The following is a 21,982-nucleotide window of genomic DNA, read 5'->3' as shown; positions in this document are numbered from 1 at the left end:
TTAGAAAACATCATCCCATCCTAAGTTCCCTGAAAGCTGCATGACTGCACAGCTGCCTATTTAGCTTTGTGCAGATGCTGAAGGATCCTGCCCAGGGACCTGCTGTAGCTGGGGGAGGACTGCCTCTCATCCAGCCCCACACAATGCAGTCTCAACCTGTGAAACTGCTTGCCAGAGGATGTTGTAAAGGCCAAGCCTAGGACAGGGTTCAAATAAGATCTAGATAAACACATGCGAGAGAGCCATTGATGGACCTATTAGCCAGGCTAGGCGGGGATGGTGTCCCTAGCCTCTGTTTGACAGAAGCCAAATCACTTGATTCCCTGTTCTGTTCATTCCCTCTGGGGCACCTGGCATTGGGTGGATGGACCTTTGGTCTGACCCAGTATGGCCGTTCTTATGGTTTATGATTTCCATTCAGACAGACAGTTTTTAAAAAGCTGCCAAATGATAATGTGGTTAGCTACTGCCCCCACCTGAAAGTCCCTGCCTCCTGGAGGGCGTTAAGGTTCAAAGCCTCCAGCAGCACCCAGTCTTCCTTGTTTATTAAATTTTCTTCTTGTTTCTTCAAAAGGCTGAAGAGACGATTCTTTGAGATCTTCAGGAAGGAGGCTGGAAAGAGCAGAGAACTCAGCGACCCCTTTTGATTACCCCAACACAAAGGCCAAATGTGGAAGTGACCAACAGTACTTTCCCCAAGTTTCCATCAACAATCCAGGCAACAAAGAAAAACGACTGATTTGTAGCAGCTCCTGAGAATGAGATCTCAGACCAGGCAGTTCCCAAGGGCGGAATTAATAGAGTCTATACAGACAAACTCCAGTGAAGTGCACATCACTTTGGAGATGATGCACAGACACTAGGGGTCCTGAGGATCTTCCCACTGGCTCTGGCTACGTAGTCTCAGAAAAGCTCCCTGTCCAAAAGGGTCATTTCCCACCACCTCAAACCAAGCCAAGCAGAGACTCTTCAAGGATTTCTCAGCCTTCTCCTCCCCCACCCTGGAATTATACAGTAGGTTCATCTCTGGGTGTCTGGACAGAAGCCAGTTCCCATGATGCTACTGTCACTCCTCAGAGGGCCTCACAAGAGAGTTCAGCCCACCAGACAAACCCAGCTGCCCACAAGCACTTCAAGCAAAGCCTCATACCTTTCAAAGCATCTTCATCAGACAGAAAGCCAAGAAGAATCTCAATTCTCTTTGTGCTACGGCAAAAGCCCTCATTTTGGTCGCGTAGCATTCCCACCGCACTCTGCACGCAGCTCCTCATTAGAGTGGTGGTGTCCAGGACTTGGGTCTTTCCAGGCACAGAAAGAAAACATCTAGTATCACTCCATGGTTATAGTTTAAAGAGGGGGGAACAAGTATATTCTTAACATGCCTGTGTAAATACACAACTTTGCTCCTGTCTCCTCCTTTCGTTTCACTCCCATTCAGAGCCTTTCTGTGCTAGGCTACATGTTTTACCTGACTTACTACTCCGCTGGCTACCGTGAGCTGGCTCCTCGCCTCACAGTAACTGAAAGATAGGACAAGATTCCCATGTAGTTCAGAACTCAGAAGTGGAGGGGATATTAACTTAGGGGCTTGCAACAAGACAACCCGGGAAACGCAGACATCAGTGAGATGCAAGTCCTGTGCAGATTCAGTCTGACAGTTCCATATTCTTTGGAGTTTGTGTAAAGCGTGGCGAGCACAAGCCAGCACTACCCGGTTCTGGCCTAGGTCCCCTAGCCAGTAAGGACAGGAGTTTGATACTAACATGGTTTCAACTGCAAGTGAATGAAGGTAAATGCTCGGAAATGTAGACCGTAGCCCTAGAGACTCAGAGTGAGTGACAGAGCAGCCCAGGGGAATCCACGGAGTGATGTAGAGAATCATTTCTTTAATGATTCTGATTTTTATAGGCCATCATTTTCAATAATCAAGTGTTCCTGAAGTGAATGGCAGCGTTGCAAGGGTCAGGGAGGAATTTCAGTACAAAACGTGTGATATCTTAGAGAGAGCAAAGAGGCCTATTTAGTCAGTCAAAGGAATGGATACTGAACTTACATCATGTTCCTCTGCTTCAGACACTGATGTTTCAACCTCCATCTCCTCCTCTTGCTCTTCTCCATCCACTATCATAGCTGCAATCACAATACACAACTTCACATTAGAAAAACACAATTCACTACTAGGGCAATGGGATGAAGAGGTTCTACAGACTGGACACTAAAGCACTAGATCATCTGTAGAGTCTCTGCTCACCTGCAGAGCAGCTGAGTGTGGATCTTTAAGCACAGCTGCAGATGCTGAACCCATAGGCCTTCACAAGCAAGTGACCATGATTTCAGAGCTGGTGGGGCAGGCATTGAACCCACACTTTTAGTCTCAGACCATGTCACCACTTGCTGTGCTGGAGATTAATCTTGCGTTCGATTTAGTAGGTCTAGTAAGGACCCACTAAATCGAACGCTGAGGGTGCCTCCAGTTAGTGCCAGTACTCCTACTCCTTGCAAGGAGCAAGAGAAGCCAATGGGAACATTTGCTCCTGTCAACCTCCTGCTGTGGAGACGGTGCCAAGCTTGGCTTAAGATAAGTCAATGCCAACTATGTTATTTAAGTAGCTTAGTTGTGTATCTTAGGCAGACCTTCCAGGTCTAATGTAGAGCTGGCCTCAGTCCTCCATTAAGGAATGTAGTGAAAGAAGAAAGCAGGAAGAATTGGGGAAAGTATAATCCTAATAGGGGTAGCTGCATTAGTCTGCATCTGCAAAAACAATGGGGAGTCCTGTGGTAACTTAAAGATTAACAGATTTATTAGGGACTCCTCGTTGTTCTTGGAAAGTATGTTTTCCTTCTATGTATTTAGGTGAATGAAAAACAAAAATCTATTCATGACCGTGAGAAACTGTTTCCCATGCTGACCTTCTCTCAGTCCTTAGCCAGAGCACCTGAATTCTGAGCAGCAAAACTCCCATTATTCAAATTCTAGGACCCTTTCTCACATAATCAAGTCCTGAAATGCTGCATGCCCTTCTATTCCAGTCCTAAGAGGGGGTACCCAACAGCATGTATCCTCTGTAGCCCATTCAATAGCCTCCAAAGAAGGAATAAACTGAGATTTTATGTTTGGTATGCCCAGAGTCATGCACTGCTCTACCAGAAATAAATAGCAGATGTCCAGTTTACAAAACTTACATTGTATTTATGGTATTTTTTACAGTTTTGAAAACTTTTCTAATACTTGAGAGCTCTTATTAGAATAGGGCTGGGTAAGATGCAGCCTGGGAGCCGAATCCAGGCCGCCTTGATCCGGACCCGCGGACTGCATCTGGCTGCTCTCTATTTATGTCCTGCTGCCCATGCCACCAAATTTCCAGGTGATGGCTCAGGCATCAGGATCCTATTTAAATGGCTAACAGCTCCCTATCGTGGTGCTACCCTGGCAGGGGCCAGAGCCGTGAGCACCTCAGACAGCCACAGCAACTCCAAGCAGCTGCCATGCAACGTGGTAGTAGCAGGTCCAGGAGCCACAGGCCCTTTGCAGTTTTTAATTCAAAGCCTCCTGCCCCTGACAACATTGGGGGGAGGCTAGTTCCCCGCCCCTTCTGCCCCACCCCTTTCGAGAGATGGAGCCAGCCTGTGACCACATAACAAAATTCTTTAAGTGGCCCCCCCTGCAAAAATTATTGCCCAGCCCTGTATTTGAACCTCTGGGCTGAATGAGGATGCTTTTCTTTCATGTGCTGACTCACTGATCTCCACACATCAATAGGCCTGGGATTCATGGACCTCTCCTTCCTATCCCCCTAGGGAGCCTGGGGAGAGGGGGCGAGAGGAAGGAGAACCCAGCATGTAGCGTACGTTCAGGCTTGCCCACATCTTCACAGAACAGTTGGCTGAGAGTGAGGTTCCTTAAGGCAGTTACATCAGAGACCATGTCCTTGGATCTGCGGAGGTCGTCGAGGTGCACGGACTGCCACAGCCCTGAAAGCAGAGAACAAGGCATTTCAGGTGTGTAACATGCACTTCCATGGACACTTCCACACAACAGACGGGCCCGGCCCAACAGCCTAATGATTTATGCTCTGAACTGCCATGGTTTGATTCTTGTATCACTGGACAGCGATCCTGCCAATTAAGAAGTTGCAGTGACATGCCCTGGATGTGGCAGTGTGGGATTCTCCTCACCTGGAAAGATAAGCCTGTTAAGGGGGCCCAGAGGATGCAGTTAAAACAAAGAGACTCCTCAGGGCACAACAGGGCTGGTAGGACCTGCTGGGGAAAATTGAGCCTAGCCATGTGGCGGGTGGGGGGGGGGAGGGGCAACAGCTGGGGTTTCTACCACATGAAACTGGAGGAGTATTTATTTAGTGCTGAGTACCGAAATAAGGCAGGCTTCCAAAAGACACTGGGAGGATCCAGGTGAGCTGGGGCTCACAGCGAGCACTAGCAGCTCTGACAATCCACAGAAAACACTGACACAGCCCTGTTTAAAAAGGAGCATGCACTGACCGGAAACCACAACAGTCTTTTGGCTCCTGGATCAAATCAGGAGCTCTGAAAATGCCAGCCTCACCTCCATGGAATCCCACGTAAGAGGTTCCACCTTCGATCCGGGACAGCTTAGTGATAAAGTAGACAAAGACTGAGATGTCTCCCAACTCCACCTTGTTAATTTCATTAACAGCCGAGTATCTAGGAGGGAAGGAACAAGTCCAAAGATAAGTTCAGTACGGTACCCTAAACAGGGCAACCTTGTTCAGGCTTCCAGGGCACGCATACCATCCTTCCACAACACTGACCACAGGGCACTGGAATCTCTTCCGCCCCACCCCTCCTGTAAGAGGCAAACACAAACTGAGGCCATGTCTTCACTTCAAGGATTGATCTTCTGGAGTTCGATATAATGGGTTTAATTAAGATCAGCTAAATCAAACTCAGAGGGTGCCCCTGTTGGCTTGGTAGTCCCACTCCTGCAAGGAGTAAAGGAAACCAGTGGGACTGTTTGCGCCCATTGGCATCCCACTTTTTTTGGTAGCCATCCCCCACTTTCCTCAGCATTTCTGAGCTTTCAACTAAAAGTCGAGAGAGAGAGAGAGATATTGTCTAAAGCCTGGCAGGGTCTCGATTAGATACATCTGCTATACTGGGGAACGAGATGCCCCAACGAGTGATGCTCCCAAATGCATGGGGAGGGAGGGACCTTACAACAGTCAGCAACAATCTCATGCAGCAGGACATACTTGGCTGAGGCAACGAGCTGGGCGCTTTGAGAACCCTCTTCAAAGTCCATCTGAATAATTAGGATTTTGTGTCCATCTGTAGAATCAAGGAAATTCCTGGGGCAAAAAAGAAAATAGAGAAAATGCTTCCATAGGAACCGTGGCTACTTGCACAGAGAACAAGACATTAAACATCCCCTCTATGTAACAACCACAAATGTCATACAATCGACAGGTACTCTGCTGTTTATTTTTATATATGTTTCTGTTTCCACTCCAATTCATCTGATGAAGTGAGTTTTGTCCATGTAACCTCATGATGCAATATATTTTGGTTAGTCTCTAAGGTGCCACAGGACTACTCGTGGTTTTCCATGTAATTGTAGTGTAATTTTAGAAACAAATTCCCCTTTATCAACTTGGCAATAATACAATATGCTCCAAGTCACCTTACCCACCCCCTCACCTTAACTTTGCCCCCTCTTCCTTCCTACCCTCTCTTTTGTCCCATACTTACCACCCTAACAATCTGTCAGTATTGAACTCAGCCCAGACTGTCAGCTCCTCCGAGCAGAAGGCAGATGACTCACCGAATTTCCTTCAGGAATGAGTGTTCCGTGTCGAATTGCTGAAGAGACCAGGACCGGATGGAGAGGTTCTGAACCTTCCCCTGCACTTCTGCCTTCAAATGCTCAGAGTCGGTAGCTGTCAGAAGCCTGGAGAATGTGGTGATCTTAGAGACAAGAATAGCAAAGTCAGTTCTTAGCTCAGACACGAACAAGGAAAGTAGCAACTGAATGACCACCTTTGCCTGCCTATCTTTGATAGCGATGCCACTCAGCCTCATATGTAAGGCCCTTTCTGGTAGAGCTCTTCTCCCTTGACTCTCGTCATGTTTACACTTCAATAACCCCCTTTCACACAGTCCATGAGACCTGCCTTTTGGGGAAGTGTTTTGGGTTTCTTTGAGCATTCTCAGGCTCCACATGGACTAGCTGGAGGACTAAACCAACTACCCAGAGGTAGATACAAAAGGCAAGTGTTAAGGAGGCCCTGACCAGTGGGGTCTAGGGGCAGTATACATCCTAGTCAGAAGGCACACCTTCCTTCCATCCCCAGTTACTGGAAAGTGCAAAGAGGAGGATGCAAAGATTTTTATTAGGGTGTTGCCCTGCATCTTGTGCATAAGTGTTGTTTGTACGCAGCGTCTGGCTAACACATGTCGGAAAAATGTGAAGTCCTTCAGCAGCTGCAAGGGAAAAAAGAAACAGTCTGGTGCACGATACCTCTTCCATCCTTTGTTTTAGGTCGCCTTCTTCTGTGAATAACTCCACAGTCTACCTCTGCTACTGCTCAGAATTAACAGCCTAAGATTGATGAGTGAACCGTTTTGTTTTCTAAGCCCTGCACTACACACATGGTGTGGTCATCCCCAGCCCCTCCCACCATGCATGGCTGTAGATGTTAAGGGTTCCAAGTGACACCTAAGCCTAGCACTCTCACGTGGCCCAAGAACATACTGCCAAGACGAGGCAGGTGATTTTTATTTTTTATTGGCTCAACTTTTGTTAGCGAGAGAGGAAAGCTTTGAAGAGCACGGCCAGAAGAAGAGCTCTGTGCAGCTGGAACACTTGCCCCTCTCACTAACAGAAGTGGGTCCATTACAAGCTACTGTCTCCTGATATTCCAGGTCTGCCATGGTTACAATGCTACATAGGAGATGGCTTTGTCCATTTTCCTTTTCATTTCAATTACTTGTCTCCCATGCCACAAACCCTTGCCACATCTGGATCTGGTCTGGAGACCTTGCTAAGGGCTAATTTTTTGTCCAAGTATTCAGAGGAGGAAGATTTTCAAAGGCACAAAGGATAATTAGGCTGTGAACTCCTATTTCTGCCCTTGAAAATCTCTGGAAATACTGCCTCATGAATGCTGAGGCCACACAGATATTAAAGGCTCCAGGACGAGCCAGCAAGATGACTGGAAATGCACCTTTCACCTCACATCACTATATTTGCAAATAACGAGCAGGCCCACATCACACCTGCTTATGTCAACAGACCCTATATTACCCACAAAGTGAACGCAAAACTCTAGTGCATATCCATCTGGTGCACCTACAGATATTTTCAAAGAGAAATGTTAAGGAGACTCACCTCTGTGAAGATTGTGCGATGCCTGGACTCTGCATGGATATGGGCATGGAGGAAATCCCCAAGAGACGTGTGCTGCTGCTCTTTGAAGTACTTGTTGGCCAGATGGTCCGCTGCACAACTCAGCCGCGAACTGCCCAAACGAACTACCGAATCTGGCGTCGCACAGTTGAGCAGCACCAGTTGGGCTTCTTGTTGAACTTCTGGCATCAGTTCATCAAGATGGTACTGCTGCTTCAGCTTCTCAGTCACCTGCAGGACAACTGAGGCACACGTATCAGAGTGGTAACCAATGAAGACATCAGAAGGCCTATATTCCTGCCTGCCTCGCAGGTACTTCTCTGTATCTACTGCTATGAAGTCATCCACCCACTTCTTTAGCTCCTCCACAATGTCTCTTTGCCTTTTGTCCAGGACGGTATTAATATCCAGGTAGTGCTTCTCAAGCCTGTTGATCAGTGGGATGGGAAAGTGTTTGTATACAACCTCTTTTTCTTCAATGACAATCAAACGGAACTTGGGGTGCACTCTGCATTTCACGCGATGGGTCCCCAAACCCAAATCAACGTACTTTTGGCCACCAAGGTAGACATAATATTGGTTGAGAGCATCATACAGGCTTTCATAGAGATTCTGCAGGTTGAGGAGGACCACCATCTGCCCAATTTCCATGCAGATCTTCACACGGTTGATGTTCCTGCAGATTTGGGTGTATTCTTGGTCCTTGGGAAAGCTGGAGCCAAAGATAATCTCTGGTTGATGTCTTTTGGTGAAATAAGCCTGCTGGAGGATCTGCAGTGCAGCATAATTTTCAGTTAATACCAGCAGGTATCTGCATTCACCATCTTCACTGTCACTGCAAATGTTCTGCCAGACCAGATCAATGGTGCTGACATCATCAGCGTGCATTTCTCCTTCTTTTGGGATCCTAGACATAAATATGTTCAAGGCATCTATGTCATCTTTGCCACTGAAGTTACGGAGAACAACCTGTCCTAGGTCTCGAGGAGTGGGCTCTCTTTTTGAGGTCTTAGTCAGAGCAAAAATCATTTTTATGAGGCTGTAGTAGTCGCGTAACCCAAAGAACTCCCTGTCTTGGGTCTTGCAAATCTTTTCATATGCATCTGCAAAGATAGGAAAGTAGCGTTCAATTCTTGGCAGGATGATGCGGTCGGAACAGCAAATCCCCTTTGCGCTTTCTATGAGCTCTTTGTTGCTGGGATCGCCACGTGATACAAAGATACCTCGATTCATCTTGGCGGGATCTAGGGCCCAGTTGGAGATCCCAACGAAACCAACCTTTTTGTGAGGAAGCGGATCATCATCAATGCAACCATCTTCCAAAAGCGGGTGCAGGGTCTTCAGGGGCATTTTTGGAGAGTCTTCTGCCAGCCCAATCTCATCAAGCACCACCACAGAGACATATTCCTTCAAGTTCTTTCCATCCTGGAAACGAGCACACTGCTTGAAGGTGCCAATGATTCCCTCAGGAGTGGAGTGGGGACTGCACTGGAAGGACACCAGATGGATCTGTTTCAGTTCCCTGTAAAGATCAGAATGAGCAGCTTGCCCTTGCATGGCATCAGTCACGATGGTTTTGGCAAGGGATTTGGAACTCCCAGGCTTTCCAACAAGAAACAGAGGAATTTTAAGCTCTATGCAGATGACCATCATAAAGACGTTTTCCTTCAAGGCTAAGTTCCTTGCTATGGTTTTTCTCAGAGGTGCACCACTCAAGAACAGATCCTGCATTAGGCTGATTTCTTCCAGAATCCCTTTCTGGCTATCATAAGGTTTTGGAAGGTACTTACAGATAACACTTCTGTACAACTTTTTCTTCTCCAGAGATGCATGATAGCAAACACCGACTGCAAGTACTAAGGACCAGATGACTCTGTTTCTCTGCGTGTCACATTTATCAGGCCTCTCCTTTGCCACATACTGCTCTAAATTATTTAGCAGAAGCTCACTGTGGCCATAAAACCACTTGAAAACTTCCACACAGCGCTCCACATCTCGGAGGCTGACAAAGCTGCATTCATCATTTCTTCCTCTCATGTAAGTCTGAGAGGCAAAAAGCACATCTGTGACCACCTCAATTTCAGCTGCAGATATTTGTACTGACTCAGTAAGTCTTTGTACGATCTGCTGGATATAGCTTCTTTCAGTGATATTGTTCAGCTGCCCAAAATCCCACACCAGAGGGATCATGCTTGGAGGCAGAGCATGGACACGGTACACAAGCTGCCGCAGTGGAATAGAGCCAAGCTTATCTTTGGTCTTCTCTGCTTTTACACGGTAGCCTAGACCAGCAGACTCCAAGCGCTGAATCATCTTTTCGGTGTGCTTACGGTAAGGGTTGCATGCTGCTATGATCTGCAAACCTGAGCTGCTGGCCAAAGGCTGCCCTTCAACTGTACGGTCGCACAAAATTTCCTTGATACTGCCAACAGCTTGAGTCGTGTTGGCTTCATCAAAAAACAGGATCGTGTCAAACTGATGTTGCCGTTTATTGGAGATGGCAACGTTTTCAGCTTCCCGGATCTTGGCATAGATCATCTCCGCGCTTGTGCCTCCATGAACTTTCACAAGTTTCATGTTCTCTGCATCCACGCCACTCCTGCGCAGCTCACACAGAAATTTTATAAGCCTCGTTTTCCCACAGCCGGTTTCCCCCATGATAATAACCGGGATGCCACATCTGAATCGCATCTCAATAGCAAAAATCTTGAGTATATTGTCTGTGGTGAGCTCATAGGTTTCATCAGGATCCATTGGCCACTGGATTCCCAAAACCATGCACAGTTTCTCTAGCTTCTCACTTCTGGGCAGCTGATCAAAATTAATATTGAAGGGAACTCTCTGTAGTACCAATCCCTGATACAGCTGTGTGGTCATTACATTTTTCTTGATGATGTTGCCAGTCGTGGGATTAATGGCATCAATGCCACCATTGTTATTGGGCTGCAGATGGAAGCCAATGAACGTCATGGATATGCGGTCTTCGTTAAAAAAAATGTATGGGTGGGGCTCAGACTCCCACTTTTTCCGAATGCGGAAAGGAATAAGATCCTCTTCTGTGACTCCTTCCATGTCAAAAACTTGTCGCCCTGGGCTCTGATCAGAAATGGTTAGTGAGGGTGTTGCAAAATCCCTGGCCATTAAAACCATAAAGGTGACCACAAAATTTTTGAAACCCTGCAGAGTGTCCTGGATAAAGGCAGGGTTACAGAAAACAGATGCTTCACAGTCTCTCAGCTGAACATTCAGAAACCAAGCAAAGTTTCGCAGTTCTGACCAGGTAGGATCGATCACCCCACAATGTATCAGGAACAGCTGTAGACACTCCACTGGGGTCCCTTCAACAGAGCCTTTTTCATAGCAGAACATATCAAGGTTATCCCCACGGTCAAATCGTTTCAAGTACTGGAAAGGTCTCTGGAAGGCCTCACTGCAGAACTCCTTCTGATCCATGCCAGGTTCTGTGTAGCACAGAGAAGGATCTCTTTCCATATCCATATCCAGCACTTCTTTGGGAGACTTGCATGTTATTTTGGGGAACACATCATGGAAATTATACTTCTGTCTATGTGCCATCTGTAAGAGGAAGGAACAAACAAAACTTGTAAGGTTGTAGCCTTAATCTTCTCATGCTGTTTCTTTTACATGTGCTTGCAGATTGTGGACTCCCTTTTTTGGCAGGACTGATTAGCTACAGCAGAGTTACACAGCTAGGGCACTTAATAAAAGTGAAGAGCAGGATATACAGAATGCGAGTGTAGGTGCAATAAAAATTCCTCATATATTCCCTTTCTCCACAGCCTTCTTATCCACATGTACCGCCGCCCTATCGGTCTAATACTGTCTCACAGAGAGAGGGCCATTTCAGTCATTTCCTCTTCTCCCTGACTCTGTCCGAATTTACATTCGGAAACAAATACTCCAAGATAAAATTTAAGAGCTCAGACTTGGTATTTCTCTTACTACACAAATGGTGTAGTGCAACCTGCACCATACAGCCAGTGTGAAGTAGCATTTAGTGGTGAGTGAATTGAGGAAATCTGGGTGGCTTTAAATGTTGTATGCTGGGGAGGGCAGTGATTTTCGCCAGGGGAGTAGGGGGGAGCACTTCATCAATTTTGGTATGTTGTCATGACGTGGCTCCAAGCCCTCCTGGAAGACGTGGGGTATTGGGCGGAAATGATGAGGCTAGAGAGAGAAAAAACACACTCTGTATTTGAGAGACAGACTGAATGTGTGTGGCACAGAGACTAGGAGAGAGTGTGTAGGTGGCACAGACTGTGTGTGTGCGCGTGTGTGTGTGCACGTACTGACTGCTGCTGGGCAAGTTTCTAAGAGAAGCCACATGCTGTCTCTAAGACAGAGAAAGCTGTCCTGGGCTGTTTTCTCTTGCCTCCCCTTCTCTGCAGAAATGGGGTATGGGGAGGAGAGAGACACAGAGAGAATGAGTGGGGGGAAGGTGGAAGAGGCAGAGGGACATCCTGACTTGAGCACTCCCATTTCCCCTCCACCTGCCCTCCACCACCACCCCACATAGCTAGCAGATGAATCCTGGGATCAGCTAGCTGCAGGATGGAGCTAGGTGGAGGAAGGGGCAGCTGAACACAGGCCACCAGCTGTACGAATGCACCTCTGTTAATCTGCTGGGCAGGCCGGATCCAGCCCCTAGGCCTGAGTTTGCCCACCCCTGTTGGATGCATTTCACGTAAAGCAGGAACATTTATAATAGCACTTTGGACTGAAGACACATAATGCATTACAATAAATTAAAATATGAGGGATCTGTATTACATCACCGCATAAAAGAGTTCTCAGTAAATATGAGTAAGACAAAACCTCACAGACCAGGGACAGATGTAAAGAAATGGCATATGTACATATACATACAAATCTGCCTGGCTTCTTAGGTGCTGGGGATACTTCGAGAATTTCAACAATATACAAATGGCATGGCAGGCGTAGCCACATGTTCCCCTCTGTATCTGTCAGATACTGTAGAACTAACAGCTTGAAGAGAAATTCTGGAATTCCACTCTGCACCTGCGAGAATACCAGAGACTTATTAGAACAAAGAATGAGGAGAGAGAAATGTCTAGGCTTGGCAGAATTTGATATACACAGATGTATATGGATAATATCAATATCCATATATGTATTTATAGATAAGCTAGATAAAATATTTAAAATTATTAAATATAAACATTTGATATTACCTACAGTTGCAGAAAACTATAGAGGGAGTCAAAATTAATTAATGCTGGTAGATGTTTAGATTCAGAAACCTAAACCTTTATAAACCATTAAAGCACAAACTGTCGACATCACATGTCAAAAATATACAAACAACTTTAAATTAACAAATCACATAGTTGGTTTTGCTGTTCAACTGCTAGTGTCCATTGGTAACCAGCCTAACTCCAAAGCCTGAATCACTGGATTTTCACACTTGGGCTGTGTCTACACTACATGCCTCTGTCGGCAGAGGCATGTAGATTAGGGTTGTAGGCAAAGGTAAATGAAGCCGCGATTTAAATGATCGCGGCTTCATTTAGATTTACATGGCTGCCGCGCTGAGCCGACAATCAGCTGATCAGCTGTTTGTCGGCTCGCCGCTAGTCTGGACGTTCCCCCTGTCGACATCAAAGCCCTTTGTCGGCAGCCCCGTTATTCCTCGTGGAATGAGGTTTACCGGGGCTGCCGACAAAGGGCTTTGATGTCGACAGGGGGAACGTCCAGACTAGCGGCGAGCCGACAAACAGCTGATCAGCTGTTTGTCGGCTCAGCGCGGCAGCCATGTAAATCTAAATGAAGCCGCGATCATTTAAATCGCGGCTTCATTTACCTTTGCTGAATAAACAAACCTACATGCCTCTGCCGACAGAGGCATGTAGTGTAGACGTACCCTAAGTTCTCAAGCCGCTGTTTTCTTACTTTGCCTTATCTGTAAATTCTAATTATTACAGAAACTTGGTGGAATAATACACATGATTGGAATGTTTGTATAGAAGGATACAGCTTGCTCAGGAAGGACAGACAAGGAAAAAAGGGAGGAGGTGTTGCCTTATACATTAAAAATGAACACACTTGGAGTGAGGTGGAGATGGACATAGGAGACAGAAGTGTTGAGAGTCTTTGGGTTAGGCTAAAAGGGATTAAAAACAAAGGTGATGTCATGCTAGGAGTCTACTACAGGCCACCTACCCAGGTGGAAGAAGTGGATGAGGCTTTTTTTAAACAAAATCATCCAAAGCCCAAGATTTGGTGGTGATGGGGGACTACAACTATCCAAATATATATTGGAAAAATAACACTGCGGGGCACAAACTATCCAATCAGTTCTTGGACTGCATTGGAGACATTTTATTTCAGGTTGAAAAAGCTACCAGGGGGGAAGCTGTTCTAGATTCGATCCTAACAAATAGGGAGGAACTGGTTGAGAATTTGAAAGTGGAAGGCAGCTTGGGTGAAAGTGATCATGAAATCAGAGTTCACAATTCTAAGGAAGGGTAGAAGGGAGGATAGCATAATAGAGACAATGGATTTCAGGAAGGCGGATTTTGGTAAGCTCAGAGAGCTGATAGGTAAGGTCCCATGGGAATCGAGACTGAGGGGAAAAACAACTGAGGAGAGTTAGCAGTTTTTCAAAGGGACATTGTTTCTGGGATGCATTAACCGGTGTGTTGTGAGCAAGACACGAGAAGTCATTCTTCTGCTCTACTCATAAGAATGGCCATACTGGGTCAGACCAAAGGTCCATCTAGCCCAGTATCCTGTCTGCCGACAGTGGCCAGCACCAGGTGCCCCAGAGAGGGAAGACAATGATCAAGCGATTTGTCTCCTGCCATCCCTCTCCAGCCTCTGACAAACAGAGGCCAAGGACACCATTTTATCCCCTTGCCAATAGCCTTTTATGGACCTAACCTCCATGAAATTATCTAGCTTCTCTTTAAACTCTGTTATAGTCCTAGCCTTCACAGCCTCCTCTGGCAAGGAGTTCCACAGGTTGACTACACGCTTGTCAAGAACTTTCTTTTATTAGTTTTAAACCTGCTACCCATTAATTTCATTTGGTGTCCTCTAGTTCTTCTATTTAGGGAACTAATAAATAACACTTCTTTATCTGCCCTCTCCACACCACTCATGATTTTATAGACCTCTATCATATCCCCCCTCAGTCTCCTCTTTTCTAAACTGAAAAGTCTCAGTCACTTTAACCTCTCCTCATATGGGACCCGTTCTAAACCCCTAATCATTTTAGTTGCCCTTTTCTGAACCCTTTCCTCTGTGCTGGTTAGGCCTCAATTGGAGTAATGTGTTCAGTTCTGGGCACCGCATTTCAAGAAAGATGTGGAGAAATTGGAGAGGGTCCAGAGAAGAGCAACGAGAATAATTAAAGGTCTAGAAAACACAACCTATGAGGGAAGGCTGAAGGAATTGCATTGGTTTAGTTTAGATAAGAGAAGATTGAGGGGGGACATGATAGCAGTTTTCAGGTATCTAAAAGGGTGTCTTAAGGAGGAGGGAGAAAACTTGTTCATCTTGGCCTCTGAGGATAGAACAAGAAGCAATGGGCTTAAACTGCAGCAAGGGAGGTTTAGGTTGGACATTAGGAAAAAGTTCCTGTCAGGGTAGTCAGACACTGGAATGAATTGCCCAGGGAGGTTGTGGAATCTCCATCTGTGGAGATATTTAAGAGTAGGTTAGATAAATGTCTCTCAGGGATGGTCTAGACAGTATTTGGTCCTGCCATGAGGGAAGGGGACTGGACTCGACCTCTCGAGGTCCCTTCCAGTCCTAGTATCCTATGATTACTGTAGGAATAGATCTTCATCAGTTTGCATGAATGTACACTGAAATATAATTTTACCCACATTTACTAATACAAATTTAATCCTTCCAAGCCTATCTACTTCCCTCCTACTACCAATGTTGAACTGTTCTTTGATTAGAAATAACATCACCTAATAAAATACCTCGTTTAGGAAAAAGAGGTAAGTTTTAAAGGAACAACTTTTTGAAAGATACCAAACACTCTTCACAAAAGGAGAAGCTGTGATGTACTCACTGAAGAGGTGATGTCAAAATGGAAGATCATGGGTTTTTGCTGGTGCTGCCAGCGCAGGAAAGGCAGGAGAGATTTCAGCACTTTGTCCTCATCTATGTGGGGTTCAATTAGCCGGATGGTGTTTGGAAGCTCTCTCACATCAGGTAGTTTTGTCTTCAGTTTTTCATGTAGTCTCTTCACATAGAGGGATTTTCCTATCATCATTTTTAAAAAGGACTCATTAATTTTAAGTAAAGAACCAGAAAAGCAAGAATATATAGAAAAAAGGTGGACCGCCAAATTGGAAAAAATGGGCAGCTGCTTCCTAAATTCAGTCTGCCTCTTGATTATTTTTCTGAGGCTGTCTCTCCACTTGCCATGCCAGAAATCAATCTTCTGGCGTTCAATTTAGCAAGTCTAGTTAAGATCTGCTAATCGAACGCTGAGGGCAGCTCTGGTCAGTGCTGATTCTCCTTGCAGCTGCAAGGAGTAAGGAAAGCCAGACCTCCTACTGTGAAGATGGTGTCAAGATCAACTTAAGATAAGCCAACTCCACCTATGTATTTTACATAGCTGGACTTGTGCGCCTTAACCTGACCTTTCAGGTCTAGTGTAGAGCTGGCCTAAGAATCTATTCAGAGAGGAGGAAAGGCCTGAATATGCAGTTGTTGATGGCTCAGGGTCTGAGGTGAAGCAGTTTCCTGCCACTGAACAATGGCTTTGCCCATACTGCAGGAATCCACTGAGAAGCCTGGTGAGAAAAATGTTGCTATTCGTGATCTTTTCATTAGGACTTACACAAACTATTGTCTGTTCCCAGACAGCATGACCTCTAAAAACATAGTCCCATGTAAGGCAGGCAGCAGGGAGGCTTCAAAGTACAAGCCGTCCTTGCTGCAAGTCCAAGGTACATTCCAAAAAACTTGGACATACAGCGAAACAGCTTAACGAGGAGGATTTTTTTCCCCCATGGCTGACTTGCATGTGTGAAAATTGGGGGAGGGTGGGTTTGTGCAACTTAAAAGCAGAGAATGGGAGGACTTATGATGCATCAGTTCCTACAAATGTTAATGACTTTTGTGCGGAACGGATATATACCGAGGCGACTAATACGGGGATGTCCTGAATCTATGTCAAAGGGCCTTAAGTTTCCTCTCCTGTAGGCTTTTGGACATAAAACCCAATGGCCAGTGACTCCGACTCAGCTGCCACTGGGTGAACTGATGGAAAGGGGACCCAGAAAGAGTTGGTTGCAGTTCCTAGATTCTTGGCTGGTTCCATGTCAGTCTCAGTCGGATCAGAGAATGTCTCAGAGGGGCAGCCGTGTTAGTCTGTAACTTTAAAAAACAAAGTAGTCCTGTAGCACCTTACAGACTAACACAAATATATGTGCAGTATCAAGAGCTTTTGTGGGCACAACCTACTTCTTCAGAGGAGCACAGCGGAGAGGAAAGGGCGGGAACTGAATGTATAATAGAAAAAGGGGGAAGGAGGAGAGGAAAAGAGTACCGCTGTGTCTAGACTATACTTCTCTGTTGACAGAGATGTAGATTAGGCACATCGAAATTACTAATGAAGCAGGGATTTAAATATCCCACTCTTCATTAGCATAAACACGACCACCACTTCTTTTTCGAAATGGAGCTTTTTCGAAAAAAGCGGCAGTCTAGACGCAAATCTTTTGAAAAATAAACCCTTTTTCGAAAGATCCCTTATCCCTCAAAATGAGGTTTATACCATCTTTCAGAAAAGGGTTTATTTTTCAAAAGATCCGTGTCTAGACTGCTGCGTTTTTTTTTGTTTTTTTTTTTTCGAAAAAAGCGCTGTTTCAAAAAAAGCGGCAGACGTATTTATGCTAATGAAGCGCAGGATATTTAAATCCCTGCTTCATTAGCAATTTTGACGTGCCTAATCTATATCTCTCTGTCCACAGAGAGGTGTAGTCTCTAGTATCCTACCTGTCAATTGTAGTGTCAGTGTAAATGAGGCCAATTGAATGGGCTGGAAGTGTCCCATACTTAGCTTTTGATATCAATGGGGTGTTGACTGTAAGGAAAGCTGGTTTCATAATGGCCCATCCAGTTCAAGTCTTTGTTCAAGCCTTGAGAGAGTGTCAAATTAGCATATGAAGGCCAATTCCCCAGTCTCTCTGTGGTTGGCTTGCGAAATTCCTTTGTAAACGGCTACTTTTAAGTCCATCAGTGAGTGCCCGCAGGTGAAAATGTCTGACTTGTGTCCATTTATCCTAGCTGCTATTCCTGCTCCGCACCCATTAACTGCTTCGCACCAGGTGTGGACTGCTGCGTTCCCACCCCCTGCACCAACAGGAAGGGAAAGGAGTGCAGCCAAAAATCATGGCCCCCCAGTGAAGCCATGGCTGCCTCTCTGGAAGCGTTGCCCTGAGCTTCCCATTTCTATCCCAAGGGCATACATGTGTCCACTCAGCTCTGATCACTTCCTCGCAAGAATGCAGGCATTTTCCATCCTGATCCGTTAGGGCACTGCCCAGGCAGCCGTGCAGCAGGGCACCTAAAAGCATCAAGGCCTGGTCACAGGGCTCCTGTAGGAGTCTGAACTGCTGCCAGATGCAGAAAAGCAAAACCCGCTGGTGCCAGGCTGGGAGAGAAGCCAGGACCCAGAAGTCCCACACATCCTGTTTTGAAAGCACAATCTAACACACTGGCACCTCTTTAAGCCGGCAACCCTAGGAAACCAGATATGCCAGATTAAAGATTTTGCCAGGCCAGGGAAGATGCTGAAGGGCCTGGCTGTGAGGGGGATGGGCGTTTACCTGCTGCCCATGTGGCTCCATGCTCCCAGGCACTAACCCCCTCACCACTAAGGGAGTGGGGGGAAAGCCTCCGGGGAAGTGGCTCATCACATGGCCCTTCCACCAGCTGGGCGCGGGGAGTGGCAGCGCACAGAGCCAACACCTCCTCCGTACCACAGGGTGTTCCCGGATTAGGGACACCCAGAGAACAGAGGATTAAACGTATGTGATCTTAAAATGATGGTGAAACCCTGAAAGACAGACCCGAAGAGGAGCTCAGCACAAGCGACAGCTGAATAGATATGAGCTCCTCCACCGTGTGTCTGGGAGGGTCCCACACTGCCTCAGTTGCTCTCTCTGGATATGGCTCCAGGAGGGCCCCCACATCCGGCTACCCCCTAGTGTTTCAAAACCTCCTGCCATAGGGCAGCTTACCTACGCCAGCTCTTTTGGAGGCCACGATCCCAACACACATGTTCTCACTGAACACGGACGCTGCGGACCCTGCGGGCCGTGGGACTCGGTAATGGTTCCTCAGGTAGGTTTGGACGTCCTTCAAGGGCTCCTGGGGGACCATGTGCACTTTGTACTGGCTGAAGACTGACGGGAGGTAGCTGTGCTCTCTCTCGCAGTCACACAGGATCACCAGGCGGTACTTCTCCCGGTGGCTCTGTCGGGACAGGCTCTGGAACAGCTTCTCCAGCCCGTAACTGACATCGTAGCTCAGCTCGTCTGCAAAGAGCATGGTGTAAACCTTCTCCCCAGGGCAGCCCAGCGTGAGGCAGCGCCGCAGGAAGAGCCCGGCTTGCTCAAAGCTGGTCTGGGGGCTGCACAGGAGCACCTCATCGTAAGTGGGCAGGGCTTGGCGTGGACTGTGCATGTAGATGGCCAGGGCTGAAGCCAGCATGTCAGACCGAGGGCAGATGATGAGGTTGGGCCTGCCAATATGCAGGCCTTGGGGAAGAACTCGAAAGACACGTTCCTTCTCCAGAGCCGCCAGACCGGCCAAACAACTGCCGAGCGTATCAATATCCCAGCAGTCCGGCAGGAACGAGCTCATGCATTCTAGGTAAGCAACCCAGATCTGCTCCAGTTGCATGGTCAGGTCTCTGTCACTGCACAGCAGCTCCGGCACGTCAGAAATATTCTTCCTGGATCGGTCAGACACCACATCTTTGGAGATCTTATGCACATCCTGTCTAGTGCAGTGGTGTTTTATGAACGAGAGCATCATTAAGGCATTCTCGCTGGGCTGCCGTGTTCCAAGTTCTCGGCAGAGGTAAACCAACTGCTCAGAGGTGTAGTAGTTCAGGTAAAAGTACTGAGATCGCTTCTCAGCCATGAAGCATTTCCATTTATCTAAGAATGTCTCCATCTTCCTGCAGAGGTCCAGGAGAATCGCCGTCGTGTTCCCCGTTCCACTAAGCTCTCGGACAAGTTTCAAATGGAAATCCATGCTAATGCACACCTCGCTCATGGGTGAGCAGTACACATTGGCGATCCAGGAGCGGAAGAGCATGTTCCCAGCTGAATAAAGGTCTATAAAGGACTGTGCAAGTCTCTGGACATTGGAAAACACCTGTGTGGGGGATAAGAAGATTGCATTATGCCGTGCAGAACAGTAGCTTTGCAATATAAGTAGCCTTCATATGTCATCTAGCTAAGTATTTATAACAGGGAGTGTTGAGGCTACGATGCTTCCTCCTAGCTGTGGAACAACAGTTAGCTTTAATTAAAAGGGAAAGGGACAGAGTTTGGGTTCTAATAAATGGTGCCTGAATTGACAGTCCTGGAGATGGAGAGCCCCAATGGGATTCACAGGTGTCCTGCAGTGATTACTAGCGATGTAGAAGGTTATCCGCCAAGCCTCACCCTTTAACTGGTAGGGTCTGGGGCAACTCCCCACCCACCCCAGGCAGGGCTCTGCTCCTGGCCTGCGGGGCCCACCAGAGCAGCCCCCATGGAACCAGAGAGAACTTCAGTCTGTACAGACCCATTCAAATCTGGACCATTCTGCTGGCACAGCCAACAAGAGGACTGGATGTGATGTGGACAGCTGGATGCTACAGACTGAAATGAGACCTGCCAATTTACTTCAGTCTGGCTCAAGAGCTGGGGAACACACCCCCAGTTCCCACACCAAGCTGGTCCACATTCAAACAGGAGTCACAGGGGAGACAAGCAGCCCATCCCATCTCTGCAACTTTTAATGTTAATCACGTGTGTGACAGACCCAGACCACATGGCTGCAGGAGTGTGGTGGAAGTTAAGATACTGGCCATGGAATGAACCATTTCCCGAGTGAGCAGGGCAGGGGCTGCGCATCAGAGCAATCGGGAATGTGCTAGAACCAATTCAAAGGCAGGCCGACTCCATAAGACTGCTGGAGCCCACTAAGAACCTTCTAGGACAAGGTTAAAAGGTTCCTATTCAGAATGGGTGGTTGGTGAGGAGCTGGGAGGAAGGTCGTGGGTCATGGAAGATGAGTGTGGTCAGGTACCAAGAGCAAGGTGCTGGGACAGGTTGTTTGGGGAAGTGGCCCAGGGCAGGGCTATAGCTTTGGTAGTGGAAGAAAAACTACCTTTTGCCACTCCCAAAAGGGTCCCTGAACTGGAACCTGGAGTAGAGGGCAGGGCCAGGTTCCCCCACACCCTCCCCACTCCAACATAGATGCACAACGTGAGAGGGAAGACAGACTAAAGAGGTCCTCACACCAAACCCACGGACTGAGCTGTGATGAAGGTGGCTCAGTAGGCCGTGACCCTTGCCTCTAGAAAGGGAGAGAGGCTATGTTGAGGGTCACTGTGAACCTCTGAGGCACGCCCTAACTGTCTAAAACCCAGGACCCCCAAGGCAAAACCGGAGCTTCGCCACAAGCATTAGAAACCAACGTTGTAAGGTTAGACTAACCCCAGCCCCTGGAAACCAGGAAACAACTTGAACGTGGAAAGCAGCTATTGAAACCTGACCTCAGAAAACGTCTCCACCTCCATGCCCTGGTCTCCCTTTCCGGACATCAGCATCAGTTTGTTCAGCAGCTCCCTGAGCTCCTCCAGAGAGTACTGTCGCATCTCTTCACTATCCCCGTGGCTCTCCGGAAGGCTGAGGAGCAGGACAGTGTCCAGAGAAACCTGCCAGGGAATACTAAGCATGAGCACAAACACATTTTGTTTTCCTTTTCATCAGTGTATCCAATGCTTTGATCTGAGGAAGTGGGTCTGGCCCACGAAAGCTCATCATCTAACAAACCATCTTGTTAGTCTTTAAAGTGCTACATTGTCCTGCATTTTGTTCCAATGCTTATGAACAGCTGTGGAGAGCTTTCCTGCCTTCCCACCTCTAACGGAGAGCACAGAGGGCAGGCATCGGGGCCACATGATAAAAGAGGCTGGACAAGATGGGGAGAGAGCTACAGTTCCCTAGGAAACAAAGGGTGAGTACCTTCAGAAAGCAAAAGGTGTTAGCTATCAGCAGGTGAAGAAATCCGTAGCCACAGGGTGGATTTGATAGAAAAAGCCCTTAGCCTCTCTAAATTATTTTTGTCTGATGCTTCTACTTTTACACAATAACTTTGGCTACGTTATGAAACCAAACTGTCACTAGAAAAAGGTTTTCCCACCACATGAGTCCCTGAACTGGCACTGAAAACCGTGTAATTGCCATTGGAGACAAGATGAAATCACTTTCAATACTGTCGCAGATAGCCTGGCTTTGCGTAGGATCAGTGCTCTTTGGCAGTGACTGCACTGTAAAGCAGAACAAGGAGCAGTGGTCTCAAGTTACA

At 47.1% G+C, this 21,982-nt stretch overlaps 1 protein-coding gene across 7 annotated transcripts in view; it reads right to left on the bottom strand.

The window, feature by feature from the left end:
• Positions 1–21,982, bottom strand: part of RNF213 (ring finger protein 213) — a 109,416-nt gene that overhangs the window by 36,498 nt on the left and 50,936 nt on the right. For all 7 annotated transcript variants that reach the window (XM_089771832.1, XM_075904097.2, XM_075904101.2 and 4 more), the window contains 12 exons: positions 21,168–21,329; positions 18,634–19,777; positions 15,450–15,643; positions 12,272–12,424; positions 7,367–10,960; positions 5,801–5,943; positions 5,232–5,327; positions 4,565–4,683; positions 3,850–3,972; positions 2,054–2,130; positions 1,151–1,298; positions 477–612 (listed from right to left, as the gene is read on the bottom strand). In XM_089771832.1, the coding sequence (XP_089627958.1) occupies positions 477–612; positions 1,151–1,298; positions 2,054–2,130; positions 3,850–3,972; positions 4,565–4,683; positions 5,232–5,327; positions 5,801–5,943; positions 7,367–10,960; positions 12,272–12,424; positions 15,450–15,643; positions 18,634–19,777; positions 21,168–21,329 (6,089 nt within the window). The remainder of the gene's footprint in view (positions 1–476; positions 613–1,150; positions 1,299–2,053; positions 2,131–3,849; positions 3,973–4,564; positions 4,684–5,231; positions 5,328–5,800; positions 5,944–7,366; positions 10,961–12,271; positions 12,425–15,449; positions 15,644–18,633; positions 19,778–21,167; positions 21,330–21,982) is intronic.

This window comes from Pelodiscus sinensis, chromosome 20 (genome assembly GCF_052426305.1).
Source record: "Pelodiscus sinensis isolate ZL-2025 chromosome 20, ASM5242630v1, whole genome shotgun sequence".
NCBI classification, from domain to species: Eukaryota; Metazoa; Chordata; order Testudines; family Trionychidae; genus Pelodiscus; species Pelodiscus sinensis.
The sequence above is the reverse complement of the archived record's forward strand: the minus strand, read 5'-3'. Positions and strand labels throughout refer to the sequence as shown.